The sequence below is a fragment of the Balaenoptera musculus genome, chromosome 2, assembly GCF_009873245.2.
Source record: "Balaenoptera musculus isolate JJ_BM4_2016_0621 chromosome 2, mBalMus1.pri.v3, whole genome shotgun sequence".
Classification (NCBI taxonomy): Eukaryota; Metazoa; Chordata; class Mammalia; order Artiodactyla; family Balaenopteridae; genus Balaenoptera; species Balaenoptera musculus.
The window spans coordinates 57,309,252-57,327,753 of record NC_045786.1 but is presented as its reverse complement, the minus strand read 5'-3'; the positions used below and the strand labels follow the sequence as shown (position 1 = coordinate 57,327,753).

At 33.6% G+C, this 18,502-nt stretch overlaps 1 protein-coding gene across 1 annotated transcript in view; it reads right to left on the bottom strand.

Moving 5' to 3' along the window:
- Positions 1-18,502, bottom strand: part of IREB2 (iron responsive element binding protein 2) — a 56,380-nt gene that overhangs the window by 10,958 nt on the left and 26,920 nt on the right. The window contains 13 exon segments of the mRNA XM_036842485.1: positions 1,497-1,621; positions 1,931-2,087; positions 2,467-2,551; positions 3,736-3,871; positions 4,662-4,821; positions 5,899-6,015; positions 8,048-8,148; positions 10,087-10,258; positions 12,734-12,873; positions 13,707-13,890; positions 14,389-14,458; positions 16,808-17,026; positions 17,927-18,064. Coding sequence (XP_036698380.1) covers positions 1,497-1,621; positions 1,931-2,087; positions 2,467-2,551; positions 3,736-3,871; positions 4,662-4,821; positions 5,899-6,015; positions 8,048-8,148; positions 10,087-10,258; positions 12,734-12,873; positions 13,707-13,890; positions 14,389-14,458; positions 16,808-17,026; positions 17,927-18,064 — 1,804 coding nt within the window.

Genomic DNA, 18,502 nt, shown 5'->3' with positions numbered 1-18,502 from the left:
ATTCTATAAAATTATGACATTTTTGGACTGAACTGATAAAATTTGCTCATCGAATTCCAGCACACCAGATTTTCAGGAATGCCCTAAGAGTTAAGTTTCAATACAAACTGAATATGAAAGACTTTACAGAGCCCCAGAAAAGCTAAAGAAGTTAGAAAAATCTAAACATGTTGCTTAACTTAAACAAAACATTAAGTGTGTTTTGGGGTATACTTTTAATATTTAAGAATATTATCATGGAGAAAACCTTTTTTTTTTCCCAACATATTTGTCCTACATCACTGTATTATTAGTCCTGCCTTCAAACTATGTTCAAAATCTCACCATTACTCACCACCTCCACTGCTACCCCAAATGTTCCATGCTATTACCATTTTTTACTTTGGACTACGACATACAATAGGTCCTCCTGACTCTATCCTTCATATTACCCAACCCTCTTGCCCCAATATAGTTTCAATTCAAAGACAGTGCAATCTTTTTGATTACGACACTCCTGTTCCACACCTTCCAATGGCTCCCCATCTCACTTCAGAGTACAAGATTAAATGTTAATAATGGCCTAAAATTCCCTATGTAATCTGGACGTCATTTCCTACCACCATCCTTCTTACTTCCTATGTTCTAGTCACACTGCCTTCATTATGGTTCCCTCCTTAAGGCCTTTACACTGGTCCCTCTACCTGGTAAGCCCTGTTCTTTGTTCAGATATATGACTAACTTGTTCACCTCCTTCAAAACTTTGCTCAAATACCATGTTTTCAACTATCCTATATAAAACTGCAATCTACTCCCCAAATTTCACACAATTGGTTCTTTACCCTGTTCTGTAATTTTCTACAGCACTCATTACTTTTTAACATATTGTATAATTTACCTAATTATTCTGTCTACAGTTTACTATCTGCCTCTCCCCTTGAGAACTTTGTGTTTTCTTCACTGATATATTCCAAACAGCTAGAAGAGTGCCTGGCACATACTAGGGGCTCAATAAATATTTGTTAAGTGAATAACTATCATTTTTGCTCTCATGTTTATATTCTAAGTTCTTTTTAAAAAGTGTGAATGTATGTATTAGCTTCTAGATACACAAAAACATCTCTGGAACAATGCTTAAGAAACTGACATAACTGGTTGCCTTTGAGGAGATAAAGTAGATGGCTAAGGAATGGGTGGGAGGGAGATATCAATGTCTGCTCTTATTTCTTTTGAATTTTGAACCATTTGAATGGGAACAACAAACAAGGGCAGTTTCTATGAAGTGTGTCCATGTTCAGGATGCCAAATATAAATGTTTTTGCTATACATTTCTAATGAGTAAATAAATAAAATTCTGATACTCTTAGATACTAGAGATTCCAGATACAAAATGTCACTCATTAAAAACTGTGTATTCAAAATAATGTAATTTTAATTTTGATTCTATTCAGAAAGATACGTGAAATAAGAAACACTGCCACTTTACTAAACCTTTTAAGAACAAATGAGAGTCTTACCTCTGTCTTCTCTTTTAATGCTTTAAACATGGATAACACAACATGTTCTTCCTCTATCTGATGAACTTCTTCTTGGCTAGGCCAAATATCATGTAGGTAAATATTCCTGCCAGTAGGGTCAGTACCTGGTTAAAAATTTTTCATATGAAATTTAGTATAAAAAGTAACTCCCTCAAAATGTTCACATCTTTTCAAAGACACATCATAGAAACCAAGTATATATTCAACAAGAGTGCTTCAGGTGTAAGCAGCTGAAAGAACTAATTACTTGCACATTATATATTCTTCATATGATCAAAAATTAATAATGCATCGTGATAAGATTTTCTGAAATAATTCAAAAATGAACAGTCTAGGAAACATTTCAAAAGTACAACTTTTGGGGAAAAAAGTGTGCGCCAGGTATATATGTATACATATAAAGGAAAAGATACCTAAAGGCTCTGTCTGGAAATCTATATTCACTGTGCCTGCTATGGCATAAGCTACCACTAAGGGTGGAGAGGCAAGATAATTGGCACGAACACAATCACAAAGACGTCCTTCAAAATTTTTATTTCCAGATAAAACTCCACAAGTAACCAAATCACCCTGAAAAACAAAAAAACAAAAAAACAAAAAGCACAAATGAATATATTCAATTCAAGAGATGGTACAAATTTGGATAATCACATATAAGAAATCTCAAATATTACACTTCTGAGGGCATGATAAACAAAAGCATTATTTCCAATTATTAGGTACAGAACTATCAATACTGTAAATAAACTAAAATAATTCCTTACACTATTAAGGAATTAGTTCAAGGTTCTAAAAATGGCTTCAAAGAATCATTTTATGATTGATAGGTTACTCTTCCCAAGAGATGCAAGGACTACAGAAATATAAATACATTAATATATATTTTTGATAATAGTGAAATACAGTTAAGAAAAACCATTTGGATGTCTTACTGATCCACACAGTTTACCTGTTTTACTGCATTTAAAACTGCTTCTGATAAGGGTGCTGTATTTCCCACACATGTTGAACATCCATAGCCAACTATTTCAAATCTGCATTTCAAAAAATAAATGTGATTGGACAGAAAATCACAACATTTGTAAAGAAAGGACAAGTCTTATCTTTCATTTCCATCACTGTAGTTAAGATTGCTGAAGAGAATATTCACAACACACGAACCTTCATCAACATGTTCATTTCACAGCTTTTGAGCAATCAAGTCTGACCCTCAGGCACGCTATCTGTACTGAATGCAAACCTCTGAAGAGTCCCGATAACTTAGGACACTCCCTAGTTAAATTTGGTTAACTAAATCTGACACAAAACTTATCACACTATGCAAGAAAATTCTTCAGATACTACTCGCTAGGAATATATAACATGACCATTCAAAAAATCAATATTATACTTTCCTCCAAAGGTGTTTAAACTGTCAAATATCAAGAGGACCTGGCTGCAACAATCCGACCAAAGGCCCCCAAAGAGGCACTGTAATTGGGTACTCTGATAGGAGTAATCTTTTAATTCTCAACCAACTAAACCCAAGAAAAGCTCCTGACAAAAACTCCAAGGTGATATAACTTAAAAATTACAGGTATAATCCTCAAAATTACTTTCAGCTGCTCGTCTAAACAAAGAAAAAAACCTAAAACTTGGCAGTTTTGCAAAAGAATCGATTTACGTAAGACACTATGTTCCAAAATACACAGTGAAAACACAGCTAGCATCAATGATTTTTTTGAGTACATAAGAAATATAAGTTATTTTCTCCAAAGTTCAGGGACAACTTAACCTATGCTTAATGGATACAATAATCTCACAAAACCTCAATTAAGACAATTTACTCAGTTAATAATGCAACCTATAAGATCTCACTCTGTTCTGAAAACTGATGATCTATATGACTCATGCAAATTATGCAGTACTTGGTACCATCCCTTACCTGTCTGTCACTGTTACTTGGTTTTACTTGTTTGTTTTGTGTTTCCATCTTTAAATTAGAGATCACATCTCCTACTTCTTTGTAGCCAACACAATGCCTTGCTGCTCATTGAATATGCCTAGTAAATGCCTGCTGAGTGATACGGCCTCAAAGATTTTGTGGTAATGGCAAGGCAACAAGTAGAACTAAAGCGTTTTTTTTCTATCTTCTTTTTGTATATGAAAGGTCTTAACAAGTAGTTTCAATCACTGCTGAATACCAATGTCAATATAAACAGTGGTAACCATCACTTACCCGAGCTTACTAAGATATGGTAATACTCCACTTGAACTGAGGTAATGTGTAACCATCCCACTGCCTGGAGATAAACTTGTTCTTATATAAGGTTTAACATGCAGACCAGCTTCAACAGCTTTTTTAGCCAAAAGACCTACAACAGTAAATAAACAATAATTTATTATGGCAATGTTTCTCTCCCTCTTTCCCTCCTATTAAAGTAGGAAGTAAGAAAGGGTTTATGGTTTATTTTACAGGTCACCTCCAATACAGGTTAGGGTAAAAGTCTAAAATTCACACATTTACTGTCATTATTTTGTTCACATTATTCTACTGATTTGTTTCATTTAAAACAAATAAAAAATTGTGGTAGATATAGTAGCTTTTACGTTATAAATTATTAAGATACAATCTGATATCATGGCATCATGCACACAAATGGAAAAGGATATATAATAACATCATGTACACATATAATACATATCATTAAATGAACCATTTTAAATGCTATAATTGTAATGAACTAATAGCAATTTAACATTTATACTTGATTTTATACAATTAATGAATTGTTCCACATACATATAATTGATTTCATTTATATTCCTTATCAATAATCTTTTACTTCCTTTGTGTCTAAACTGAATTTAGTACACTGCTATGGTAAATGTCTAGTAGATCAAGAGATCTGCTAATTAACTATACTTCTAAGTAGACAGAAATAACAGATACAACCTAAAACTCATAGATACATGTTATAATTTTAAAAATTCACCTTCTTTGTAATAAAACAAAATTAATAACATAAATCAAACTTAGGCTCCTTAAAACCTAATTAAAAACTCAGGTTCTCAATATCAAACACAGGCATCAATACTCATGCATAATCTAAGAAACAGAATGTGAACATAACAGAAAATGTATGGCTATAAACCACAACCTACCTGCAGCGAGCATGACAGATGGATTGCAATTATTGGTACAACTGATAACGGCAGCAATGACCACAGATCCATGAGACAGCTTATATTCACTTCCTTCATAATGAATAGAGACGGTATCATTTTGCTTTTCAGCTGCAATTTGGAAGCCTTTAAATCCAACCTATACAAATTTGCACATAAATATAAACTAAATATTGTGGATATGTATAGAAAAAAAGAATGGTAGAAAATATGGCAGATCCTTGACATTTGATAAGTTCTGACTATTTGTGAGTGATGCTGAAGGTCCATGACATTCAGTAGTTATAATTCAGCTGAAGCATGAATTTGAATAATCATGACAGGAGTCTGGTGGTGTTCCTAAGCTTTTATCTACTGAGTCCAGCCAGCTACTCAGGATCCAGATCTTATTTGGCTTTGCTGTTCTTTATTCATTCCTACTTAACAGTAATTCTCAAGAGATGGTACAAACTTTTTCTGTTAAAAATGGCCTTGAAGATTTGCTTCAAAATGATCCTGTGTGTCTACATGTATGTAGAACAGATGAAGCAAGATGGGTTATGAGTTGGTAATTGTTAAAGTGAGGGACACAGGAATTCATTACACTATTTTATTATTCCTGTACAAGTTTGACATTTTCCAAAAAAAAAAGAAAAAAGAAATTATAAAAAGAAAGGCTCTGAAAAGAAAGCCAGCTACTAGTTCTCAGAATAGAAAAAGTGACAAGATTGAAGCCATGATTCTCAAGACGGGAAGTACAAACCCTGAAAGTCAAAGAGGTCACTTGGTATTTAGTTAATTTACCAGACTTTAAGAGAGTAATCACAACAGTGTAGTGGTTTTGTCCTAGTCTGAGAAATCACAAAAGTCTAGAGCAGTGCTGCCCAACAGAATTTTCTGTGATGATGTAAATATTCAATAGTTATGCTGTCCAATACAAGAGCCATAGCCACATGTACCTATTCAACTTGAAATGAGGCTATCATGACTAAGAAACTCAATTTTTAACTTTAAATTTTTATTTAAATATACCCAATCAACCTCTGGTCCTCACAGTGGATCTGGGAACAAGCTCATGAAATGTCTGACTTGCACTTTGGACAGAGGCAAAGGAGGGGGCTGCTGGTGTGTGCCAATAACATATAAAAATACAGCAGTTGATTGAGTTCATGGGTCATCCTGCTAGTTCTTCACTACTTACTTAGCACAAAGTGTATTGACAAATAAGGTAATCTACCTTTTCATTTAAGCAAGCTTGGAAATCACTTTTCATATCTGTCAAAGCAACTCTATCCTGAGGTCTTTTTGGACCACTGACAGATGGAACTATTGAATTCAGAGTAATCTGGATCACCTAGGAAATGAGAGAAAAGTAATTAGAATTCGTAAGTACAGATTCCAACTTGAGTACTACTTTCTGATGCAGAATGAATATACTCACATTTGTTTGACTGCAATTTGTTTTAATGGTGATATACACTCCCAAGAAATATTTTAAAACAACGCCATTTAATTTATGAAACATAATATATAAAAATTTGCTAAAAGACTAGCAGACCAGTATGCAAACTAGCACAACAACCATACAGTCTATATAAAATTTTTTTCCCCCCAAATGGTTTTTTCCCACAAAGATAACACTGTCTTCACACATGCCTGATGATAAAGTAGATGCCTGTGCCAGGCTAAGTTTATTGGTTCTGAGCTCCAAAGTCATCCTTCTTTGCCTGCTCTGTGGTAACAGAGGTGGGCTTAGTAAACACTTCTCCTTTCTCAGCTTGTACGATGTTAAGTCTGGTCAATAGAGGGTGCTTGGGGGACGCAGCAGAAAAGGGTTTTTCTACTCCTGGTTCTAGTTTAGCTAGCCAGGCCCCTGCAGACCATGCTTTTATCCCTTGGTTTAAAAAAAAAACATTTTATAAAAATTCCACCTCCCAGCTAGGTTTCTATTAATTTCTTCTGGTATTTCTACCATTTCCCTATGTACATTTTATTTGTGTATAATCAATTCAAACAAGTTTTTCTTCACTATGGCTTTCATCATTATTTAACAGCCCTGTTTATTCTGGTTGAGCACAACTGAAACACCTGCTTTTCTTACACTTTTATTTCACGGATCCAGGTGATCCTAGTCTGTGTCTAAGTATGTATGAGTTTCTCTTGAAATCAACATCCTGATGAATTTTAGTTTTATTTCTTATCATCTATCTGGTCAGGTTTTTAATAGGCACATTTATTCCATTTCATTTTACCACCAAAATGTTTCCATTTAACTGTTCTTATTCTTTCCCTTTTTAAAAAAAGTGTGGACAGAGCACTAGATTTGATAAATGGAACTGAAAGGGACCAGAAAATAATCAGAGAAGTTAAAAGATTTGCCCAGAACGTCACACAAATTCAATTCCTATGGGTTCTATATGGCACTCAATATACTATATGTATTCACTTATTCACCTAACATGTTACTGAACATCCACTATGTGCCACGCACTCTTCTAGGAGCTGGGGATAGAGTGCCAAACAAAGCAGGTGAAGTTCCTGTCCCCGTGGAGCCTACTTGTATTCATTCTAGTGAGGGAAAGACAGGCAAATAATTATACAAATTGATAGGTATCAGGCAGGGATACAAGCTATGAAGAAAAATAAAGCTGGGTGAGAAAATGGATTTCCCAAGAAAAAAGAGCTTAACAGTTAACCATACCAATGATAACATCAAGTTGATTTAGATCCCTGACACACTTCTAGAAAGTGAATTTTATTACAACTTTCCTGAAAGTGAATTCTACCTACTTCAATATAAATTTCCAAAAGATAAGAAATATTTGCTTAGACTGTAAAAATATCTTTAACATTTAAGATCAAATAACTGTATATCCCCTTCAAAACGGTGGATTTTTTCAAAGTATAGACATTAACCAGGTGCAGACATCATCAAAATTGATATTTGGGGAGTAGATTATAGTATTCTTATCCTAAAATAGAAAAAAATTAGACTGATAAATTGAGTCAATTTTATATTTTAAGTACTAAAAATTGAGACTTGATGAAATGTCACAAAATTTACTGTAATATAAATCTATGTAAAATTAATGAATAAAATCAGAGTTGGGTCACAAATAACATTAACTTGTTAAATAACAGCATCATTTATTGAGGACTTACTATGTGCTTGAAACTGTCATAATGAATTTGTACTTAACCTCTTAAGAATCCTATGAGGTAGATATTATCTTCATATTTCAGAGATGAGGAAACTGAGGCAAAAAGGTTAAAAAAGTGCCCAGGTTGTATAGCTGGTAAGTCTTAGAGCTGGGATTCAGACCCAGGTGGTCAGGCTCCAGAATTTACAGTCTTAACTACTATTAGGAGGGTTATTGTGTATATACCTGGGAATACTCAGGTTCTCCTGAATTATCCTGGTCATTTCGAAACAATTTCACAGCTTTAAGGTATGTTTCCATTGACTTGAGTTTGGCTTTGTCAAAACCTAAAAAGATGATTAACAACAATAAAAATCCTTTCAGAAATTTTTAAATCTTTGGGGGTAACGATGCCGAATTTCAGTGATGAGCAAGAAACAAATATTACTTATTACTAAGCACTCAGAAAAGATTTCTTTACAAATTGATATTATTCCCAATAGTAAAAATTTTATCCTTCACGAAAACTCTTTATAAAATATATACCAGAACCCCCCCTTTTAAAAGTTACTCAATCACAGACAAGATCAGAAATACTGAGCCAGTTATATAAAACTCACAAAAATAGTTTGCAAGAGAAAAACCAATAACAAAATTCAACATAATAAATTACTAGCCACCGAGAAAGATGAAATTCATTACTTTCCCTAAACAATAAGCAACATTAATATAATAGTCACAATGAAAGAATAAAGTAAATGAAAGTTAAGAATAGTTTTACAGAGCAGAAGGATAGAGATTTAACAAGATCTTCCAGAAATTAAAAGAACTTAGATGTTAACAATAAAGTTTCCAATTAAACATTTTGGTAGTTATCTGTAAGCTTGATGAGAAGTAAGTAACTGTGGCAGATTATATTTGCCAATGATTGCCACAACAATATCTATCCCAAGTTATATGTTCTCTTACAATGTGACATTGACATTCATCCATCAAGAGGTAGAATCTTTGTTCATTCCTCTTAAACCTGAGCAATGTAACTTCTAGCCGGCTAGCTGGCTAACTGGCATGTACCTTCTCTCTCCCCAACCCCCCACACCCCTGCTCTCTCAGGTTACTAACCCTTGAAAAGCCACCATGTGAGAAAGCCCAGATTATATATTCAGAAACCACAAATAGGTGTTCTGGCTGACAGTCCCAGCTGAGTTCCCAGCTGACGGCCAGCATTCACTGCCAGACATTCAAGTGAAAAAACCTTCAGGATTCCTGGCCCTAGCTTTGAAGTCTTGCAGTTGAGGCTCCAGACATCATGAAGCAGAGACAATCTGTACCTGTCTGAATTACTGACCCACTGAAACTATGCAGCAATAAATAATTATTGCTGTTTTAAGCCACTAAGTTTTAGGACAATTTATTACACAGTGACAGATCATTATGACATTAACTCATATCAATATGTAAGGAATAAGGCATTTCTCTCTTGAACATTCTACCACCCAAAATCCAGTTTAGAGAAAACTCTGTATTCTATGAGGACCATTCCTTCCAAGGTTCCAAAGGACCAGTCATCCACTTTGCCATCTGACTTATCATAATCTGCCCCCAAACTGAAGAATACTAGAATATATCTCCCCAATATACTTATGATGAGATTAGTAGTTCAGTAATGATCTCTTAAAAAAAAAGAAGTGGATCAAATAAACAGACCCTGCTTTTTAAAGAATAGGGGCCTTATAAAACCAACACATTCTGGTTTTGCAAATATTTTCTATATTAGTCAACAGAAGAGTGGTCAAAGTTCCTAGTTAATCAGGCTACAATAAGAATTTGGAAGCTGTAACCCTATGCTGCTTTTCACAAAATTATGTGCTTATTCTTTAGATAGAGCACTGGTTCCCAAACTCTGTCTCGTGGCTCCTCTCTTCCTGGATGTAGAAGAGAACAGCTGTGAATGTGCGCAAGCCTGACTTCCATTAAATTGCAACCTCTGATCACTAACAGGGTGGAGGTATCCATTATTAATTACTGGGAAAAAGTGAGGCAAAGATCAGCAGTTTGAATAACTCCTCTAAACTGCTGTAAATGGGTCGCAGTGGACTAGGGTTTGAGGACACAACACTCTTTAAACACATCCAATGCAGTTTATTTCAAAGCTGCTGTTTTAAAATAAGATAATTTCATGAACATTAAATAGCATGTACAAGGTAGTAATTTATTATACAATATTTCAGATAGACACATTGGAAATGTAACACATTTATCCTAGTGATCTTATATCTTCTTACCTGTATGTTCTAAATGTTTTAATGTCACATTGTCAACAGGGAAAAAGCTGAGGATAGCACCATATTCTGGACACATGTTTGCTATTGTAGTTCGATCTACTATAGATAACTGTGAAACTCCACTTCCAAAAAACTCAACAAACTTTCCAGCCACTCCTACTTGCCTGAGGTGCTATATAAAGAGATACATAGAAACACACATAAAATTAGCATGGATTTTCTGAAAACTATAAAATCTAATTTTTAATCCATTACTACTGACAGTGAAAGAGGTCCTCTGTTATTTTTATGAAACATCAACTCATTCTGGTTTTCCAGGTATTTTAAGGTAAACAGTCATTAGAAGAGTGGTCAAATGTTACTACTTAGGGTAGAAAAGGGCTTGAAAGTTCAAAATGGCTGATTCCCATTTTAATGTCTCTGTAATCAGCGTATACCTTAGACTCTATGGTGTGTCTATTATCTGGCAGTCTTCTTTCTTTCTTAGCAGCACATAAAACAGCGGTGCTTCTAACCAATGATGGCATCTTAGATTTAGTGAAATACTAATATACTGATGAAACTGTGTATTTAAATTCAAAAAATTATATACTGCTATAAAAATTCTTTGAATTCCAACTACTGATCCAAATATTTACAGCATCATTAATTATAGGTAAATTTTTTTTTTTAAGATTTTTTGTTTTTGATAGGGACCATTTTTAAAGTCTTTATTGAATTTGTTACAATATTACTTCTGTTTTATGTTTTTGGTTTTTTTGGCCACGATGCATGTGGGATCTTAGCTCCCTGACCAGGGATCGAACCCGCACCCCCTGCACTGGAGGGCGAACTCTTAACCACTGGACCACCAGGGAAGTCCCCCTAGGTAAATTTCATTTTGATAGGATTTAACATGTGGCCTCAAACTTAAGTCCTTCTAAAATCATTTTTCTTATTACTCATTTTTAAGTAACCAAAACAGCTACCCACCTTCTCTCAATTGTAAAATGGTGTCAGAATGGTATAGAGAGACTGCTCAGCACAGTGATGAAGTATGAAACAACATTCAACCTATGAATAATGTTAAGCTCTAACATTTTATAAGTGCTAAGGATCACTTAATCCAAACGTTTTATAGATGCAGAAACTCAACCCTAAAAGAAAGATGTTTCCTAATTTTCACTGTTTTATTTTTGAGGATAAGAGCAATACAGATTAGATACAGCAAGCCAAATGCTGCTTTCCCCAAATTAATGAGGTACCACAATATACATTTTGAAAAACAATATATGATTAATCCTACAAAGATCATGAATAAAACAGGACCTCAAATATGCGACAAAATAATCAAAAAGGTACACCTACATAATAGATTTAATTTTTGCATCAATAAGCCAAAATGTCAAAAGTATATGTAGAACATTGTTAAGAAAAAATATAGCTGGAGGAATCTAAAAAGCACCATTAATTTTCAGGATGTGTGAAGGAAAAGAATTGATTTTTCTAAAATTATAATGGGATATTCCTTTTCCTTTAGGAATAATCCTTCAATTCCCTATTTAACTTCTTGATCTTTTGGTACCACACACTGAATCAATCATTTCTGCAAGACGTCAATTTTTTTTCTAATTAGGGAAGAGGGATCAATACTAAATGGTGAGAGGGAGGCAATACCATTTACTTTCCCTGTGGAGTATTCTGAAAGCCTTCAGACCAGTAATCTAACCGAAAATGCTGAGATGCTAGGATCCAAATTGGAATTATTTGTGGAACATTTCCCAGGTTCATTCATTTAACGAAATGGGACTTAATCATTACAATAAAGTTAGTGAAAACTAGAAATTTAGGATGGAGAGTTACAAATTATTGTCTTTAGGAAACCCTACAGTATATATATTAAATGTATGCAGCCAATATTTTAAAAATTCAGAGAAAAAATTTCTATATAATACTTTTACCATTTCTTTTTATTTTTAATTGAAGTATAGTGGATTTACAATGTTGTGTTAGTTTCAGGTGTACAGCAGAGTGACATTTTTTTTTAAAATGTTAAAATAGCCAATAGAAAAATTTGACACTACCACATTTTTACAGCCTATATTTTTTAAAGTACTATCTAATACAGTAATAGTTTTCAGGGGACAAATGATTCAAATAAGTGTTAAAGGAGATGCAATTAGACATTTCCTAAATACGATTTTTTTTTTTTTTAAATTCACGAAGGCAACAAACATTCACTGAGGCAATAAGGCATAATGGTTAAGAGCATGGACTTAAGAACCCGACTGCCTGGGTGGGAAACCTTGTTCTACACTGACCATTCAGCCCTATGACCCTCTGGTTAAGTCATTAAACCTTACTGTGTCTCAGTTTTCACAGAATTAAAATAAGGATGGTAACAGTAACAATCTCATAGGCTTGTAATGAGGAATAAATGAGTTAACATGTCAAGCGAACAACGACACAACAAACTGTTTTGTACTTACTAGTATAAAGGGTTAAATTTTGCTATTATTACTATGATGATAACTATGATGAAATAGCTAATAACATCAGAGTGCTGAGGATGAGCTGATGAACCCAAATCCCTGCTCTTATGGGGCTCTTCTACTTACAAAAAAAATCATATCCAGTAAGTTATACAGCTAGCAAAATTTTAACTTACCTTTGTAATGCCAAGAACAACATCTATGGATGTAACAAAAGGATTCGATGAGCCAGTTAATTCACATCCAACCACCTCTGGTAAAGTAAGAGAAGCTGGCAGACCAAGCATAACTGCTTCTGTTTCAATACCTCCAACCCCTAATGTAATAAAGATAGGTATATGAGTATAGCGCATTTAAAGATAATTTATCTTTGTAACATCTAAATCTCTAGGTGTTTCACGAGCTTGTCTTACACAGTACCTTGCACAGAACTGCTATAATGCTATTACTGTAGATTTGGAACTCAAGTCTTCTCAAAAGAATGACTCCACTCACATGGTTGAAAAAACCTGATTTTTACCTTTATTTTAAATTCAGAAAACATTTAGTATCTATTATGCTAGGTACTATGCTATGCTCAAGATACAGTATGAATAGAACCCAGCCCCTGTCAACCTCAAGAAGCTCAGTCTAATGATAAAGACAAAAAGCCAACAATTATAGCACTCTGTAAAAGAGTACATGCACTCTGCCAGAGGGAATAGCTGATGCAAAGCCATGACGTGTAATAGCACAGCCCACTCAGGGAAATAAAAGATGTATTTGGGTAAATGGCTAAAGAGGCAACAGGTTGTGAAGGGCCCTATAAAAAACATGAAGAAATTTGGATTTACAAAGAATGCTAGGAGAAGCCACTGAAGGACTTTAAATAAGGGAGTAAGCACATCACCTTCATAGACATCATCATCATCACTAACCACTCCACAAATGGTAATGCTGTGCTGGGCACGGTCCACATTTCTTTTCATAAATTCTCTCTTATACCACACTGTCCACAAACACTTGAATTAAGATTTACTTTTGTTGCTGCTGTTATAGGTGAAAAAACAGCCTCATAGAGGCTATAAAGACCCTGCTATTTATGTTCTTTTATAAATTTCCTGACATCCTCTCCCCAAAAGAATTAAATATATTTAGTCATTTACTTACCCCACCCCAGAATCCCCAAACCATTCACCATGGTTATATGAGAATCTGTGCCAACGACACTGTCCGGAAAGAGGAGGTCCTTTTCTTCAAAAACCACTCTCGACAAATACTCTAAGTTTACTTGATGAGCCATTCCAGTTCCAGGAGGGATTACAGCCACATTCTTAAAAACTCTTGAACTCCACTATATTTTATTTAAATTTAAGAAATCCAACTGTTAGCATATATCTGAATTTGCCTCATAATCAACATATAAATAAATACTGACACTAAAAATATTTTACCAATGTTCATCATGGTCAAAGTTTACAGTACATAAAAACAAATACACAGATACTAAACCTAAATATATTCATTTTGCAAATTATTAAAACAAAATTAAGTCAAAGAAAAATGTTCTAATAGTCCAGATAAACAGTAGCTTTCAACTACGTTCCAAGGATTCTCAGGGATGGGAAAAGGGGTAGGCCCAAGTAGAAGACCCTCCAAGCTCACTTGAATTAGAGCCACTGTTTTTAATATTTTGTTATACACTAGGGTTTCTGATTAAGATTTTATTTGAAGGAAAAAAAGTAAAAAAGGGTTCTACTGCCAGTGTTTAAAAACTTCTAAAGATATAAAAATCAAACCTTTCAATATTTCATAAACTCCTATTAAAAAATTTCCCCCAAATCATTTATACCTTGAAAAATTGAAGCCTCTCTCGATTTCTGCCAAATTCTACTTCTTGATTTTTTAATACTGTTTCAGGTCTAAAAAGAAGAAGAACTGGCATTAAATATATGTATTACAGAAAAGACTTGCCTTGTTTCTAAGTCTACATATTTAAAAAATTCTGGGAATAGCAGTTTACTAGACTTCTCAGAATCAGTTATTTTCTTTTCAACAAGGAAGCTCTGCTTTAAGTAACACTAGAAAGCTACTGCAAGGACTTTATTATTTAAGCCATGGTCCACACCAGTGTCCCAAACTGTACTTAACATGTATCACTGTGAGATTTGGCTAAAATATTAAAAGTAGCATGGTAACCTTTGTTGGATTTTCCACTGCAAGGAAAAAGAAGGGTTGTAGCTTAATGAAAAATAAGCATGTACATCTCCACCCACTTAACTCTTGTATCAGTTAAAGTAGGAGATGCTTGTTGATTATCACAATGTAGCAATGACAAACAACTCAACGTCACTTTATAGTTTAAAAAGAGCTTTTGGTAAAAATTTTATATTCATCTCACCCAAAATGGAAGGTTCTATTTTATATAAAGTAGTATTTTACTTTATATGGATTATAAATATATTTTACATGAATTATGTAAACTAAGAGATAAAAACAATTCACTGCCAAGCAGTAAACATAGTGCCATTTTTAGGAAGCTATTTTTATCTAATGGATATTTTAAAAAAAATTATTTCTAACAGCTTTAAGTTATTTCACTTGCCAGCTGGTGATTTAAGTGTTGACTAGAATATCAATATAACTTAAATTATACATGTCCTCCAGGGTCCAGATAATTATAGTTGTTTGTCAACTTTTTTAAAAAAAACAAAGATTAATAATTCATTGCTGAGTGATCATTTGAAGCCATAGCACATCTTAATGAGATTTTTCTTAGGACCTCAGGGAACATAGCTTTCTAGAGCCACTCCAATTATCTTACCTTTTCATAGTATATATAGCTACAAAGTACCACACAAACATTTATTAGCTCATAACCTGACTTCAAATCAGGCAGTGATTTCAAGTGCCAAATGTATGCTCTCAACTCTCTATCCCTCAATTTCTTGTCTGAGTCTATAATTAATACTTCACTGATGCATTAAAGCACATGAAAGAGTTACTATTTTCATACAACCAGGGACTGTAACATATCTGATCTTAATACTTTGTAATTTAGAGTCAAAATTCAGGGGAAATGTTACACCAGATTGGATTTTTAGAAATAAAAACTTACCATCTTAGCACTTCATACCAGTTATAAAAAGATACCCAAGAAAATCAGTGATTTTTTGAATCAATAAATCTTCCTTTTCAGGAAATTAATTTCTAAGTAAGAAGAGAAATTAATCTCAAAATTCAACATGTCCCTAACAATCAGGACAGCCAGGTAGGGAATAAGGAGTACTTACATAAATGTAAAACTGTCATGATTTGATGGCAAAGGACCCACAGATTATATTGAATTCTTAGAAAGCAAGAGCACCTGAGTTCACTTATAACCTGAGGCTTTACAGCTATACTGAGCACAAAATTTACAACTACCCAGAATTTAAAAGATCCAAATTAGGGACAAATGAACTAATATATTATTTGGTACTTATGATGAAACATGTGTTGATATTATTCTTAGCTAGCCTAAATCTTAAATGTGTTAAATTTTTTTCAATTTGAAAAAGTGTAAGTCATTTTTAACTCATCTTTAAAACACTTGACAGTCTAGTAAACAATGGGATAAACAACATAACTCTCTTAAAGACTAAGACTTTGGAAACTTTATAGCATATAAAAATTCAAATTATAGAACTCTTTTTTTTTATTTTGAAAAATTACCTATTAGGAAATTTAACCAACTCTTAAGAACGGGATTCTTTTCCAGGCAGGTTTACTACTTTCCAGGGTACCATATAGGAAATTGCTTATCTAAAAGGGCTTATTAAGTTTATAACATATGATAATGATAATATTCTTAACATAGAGGTCTCAATGCAATAAGAAAGAACAAGAAATCTCCTAATAGGAAAATAAAGCTAAAAATATAAATAGAGATTTCATAAAAGAAATCTGAATGAATAATGAGCATGTGAATGGTATAAATTCACTAAAATAAAAAATTTACAGTTCAAGATAATTTTCTGTCTATATTAGTTACAAAAATTAAATATATTTATAGAAAATTCTTAAGAAAAGTTTTCTTAGAAGGAACAGAAATAAATCATGGTATTTAGACACTACCATTTTAATTAACTTTGCTTCTTTCAGTACAATAGGAAGCACAGTTAAATATGAAGGCAATGTAATAGGAATTAGGAGGGGAAGGAGAATAAACGTGATTTCCTTAACTGAAAAATAATCTGGTACTAATAAATATTTTTAAAAACATCTCATACTCAGGCACTGGTTGCAAATGAAAAGGACATAGAATGGGTGTATTTTCGATCTGCGAAGAAAATCTTCCTGAGTTTCGGCCTAGTTCTCCAGAATCACACGATCCTCGGCACGTAGTCTGGCCTCTGCAGGGAAGCTTCTTAGGCTGCACTCTAAGTGGAGAAAGCTTTCCTGCTTTCTGTAGGTCACCACCACCAGGATTTGGAGCATTCTGTATTGCACTATCGTTCCAAAAAAGGAAACAAAATAAAACCATTTAAAAGTTACAGAAATTTAGCTCTTCAAAAAGCACACAACAGCAATGCTATCTGGAAGTAACAACTGAATGTTATTCAAAGGTTAATATATCATTTATTTCAGGTTTCAAAAGCAAATCTCAGATTACCAAAAAAAAAAAAAAAAAGTTGATTTATATAAATCTATGGAGATTAAAAAAAAATTGTAAGTGCCACTAAAATCATTTTCATATAGTAACTTTTGGCAAGTAGCAAAATCGATTTTTTTCCCCATCTAATAACTTAAAAGAAGTTCAGAGCCATCGTTTAATCTAGAGGGCAAAGGCTCTCACAGGTTTTAATAAATTGTAGCCTTAGTCCATTACTCCAGGAAATGTAAAAAGAAAGCTAGTACATGAAAACAGAATCATGTCTTCTCTAGTTTGACTTCGGTCAAAAGGACCTTTTAAATATAAGAAATTTATTTCAGTGAAAGGAAAATACAGCTGTAGTAAGCTCAGTGTTTTCAATCACCAATTTAGACATTAAAGGCTCACATCTTTAAATTCTCTCTGGAAGTTAAAAAACAAAAAGGAAATGAAGCCTTAATTCAGATATTCACGCCAAAAAGCAGGTTCTAGGCTCACACATATCTATAAAAGATGGCAGCAGAAATATACAAACATGAAAATCACTTTAAATTTAGACTGAGTTAAAAAGAAAATTCAACAATACATAAAAGTTTTCACCAGTTTTTCTTTTTGTACATTAGTCAATACTAACTGTAGCAAACTTTACTCTGGCACAAATTATCTCTATTCCCTTTCTTCTATACCACACACTCCCAGTGGACTGGCTGCCAGTCAACGTGCGTGGCTGTCTTTATAAATATGTGTATTAAAGTACCATTTGTTGAAGTCAATTTGTAAAGAATGATCAACCGTGAGATCTGTTGGACAGGCAGGATGGACTTTCTTAGGGTCACCTCCGAGAGTTTTCACTGCCTCCCTCATAGCAGCAAAATCCACCATTGCCGGTATTCCACTAAAAAATAAAGAATGATCAACTTCTAATTCTTCTTTTATATATGCTCAGATGATCAATATGCATTTTTAAATTTAAAAAGTATCCCTTTTTAATTTGCATTCATGTTTGATAATGTACAGGTTATCCAAAGTTAGATGTATCCTGGTTTAATGAGAATATTAAATATTATCTGAGAATTTGAGGGCTCAAAGGTAGATGTGCCAAAAATACAACAGATGATTTTTAGAGGCATAGGAGAACTTCAAGGGAAATGCCTATGGAATTCTTTCTCTTGCCTTAAGTTTTAAGATACCCCTCCCTTTTCCCCAGCTCCAGCCCCTTCACTCCCAGTGCCTTCTTGTCTCCAAAGTTATCCACTAAATATATGGATATATAGATGGATCTATATCTATATATCTATATCTACATATGTATCTCCAGCCAACTATATAAGAA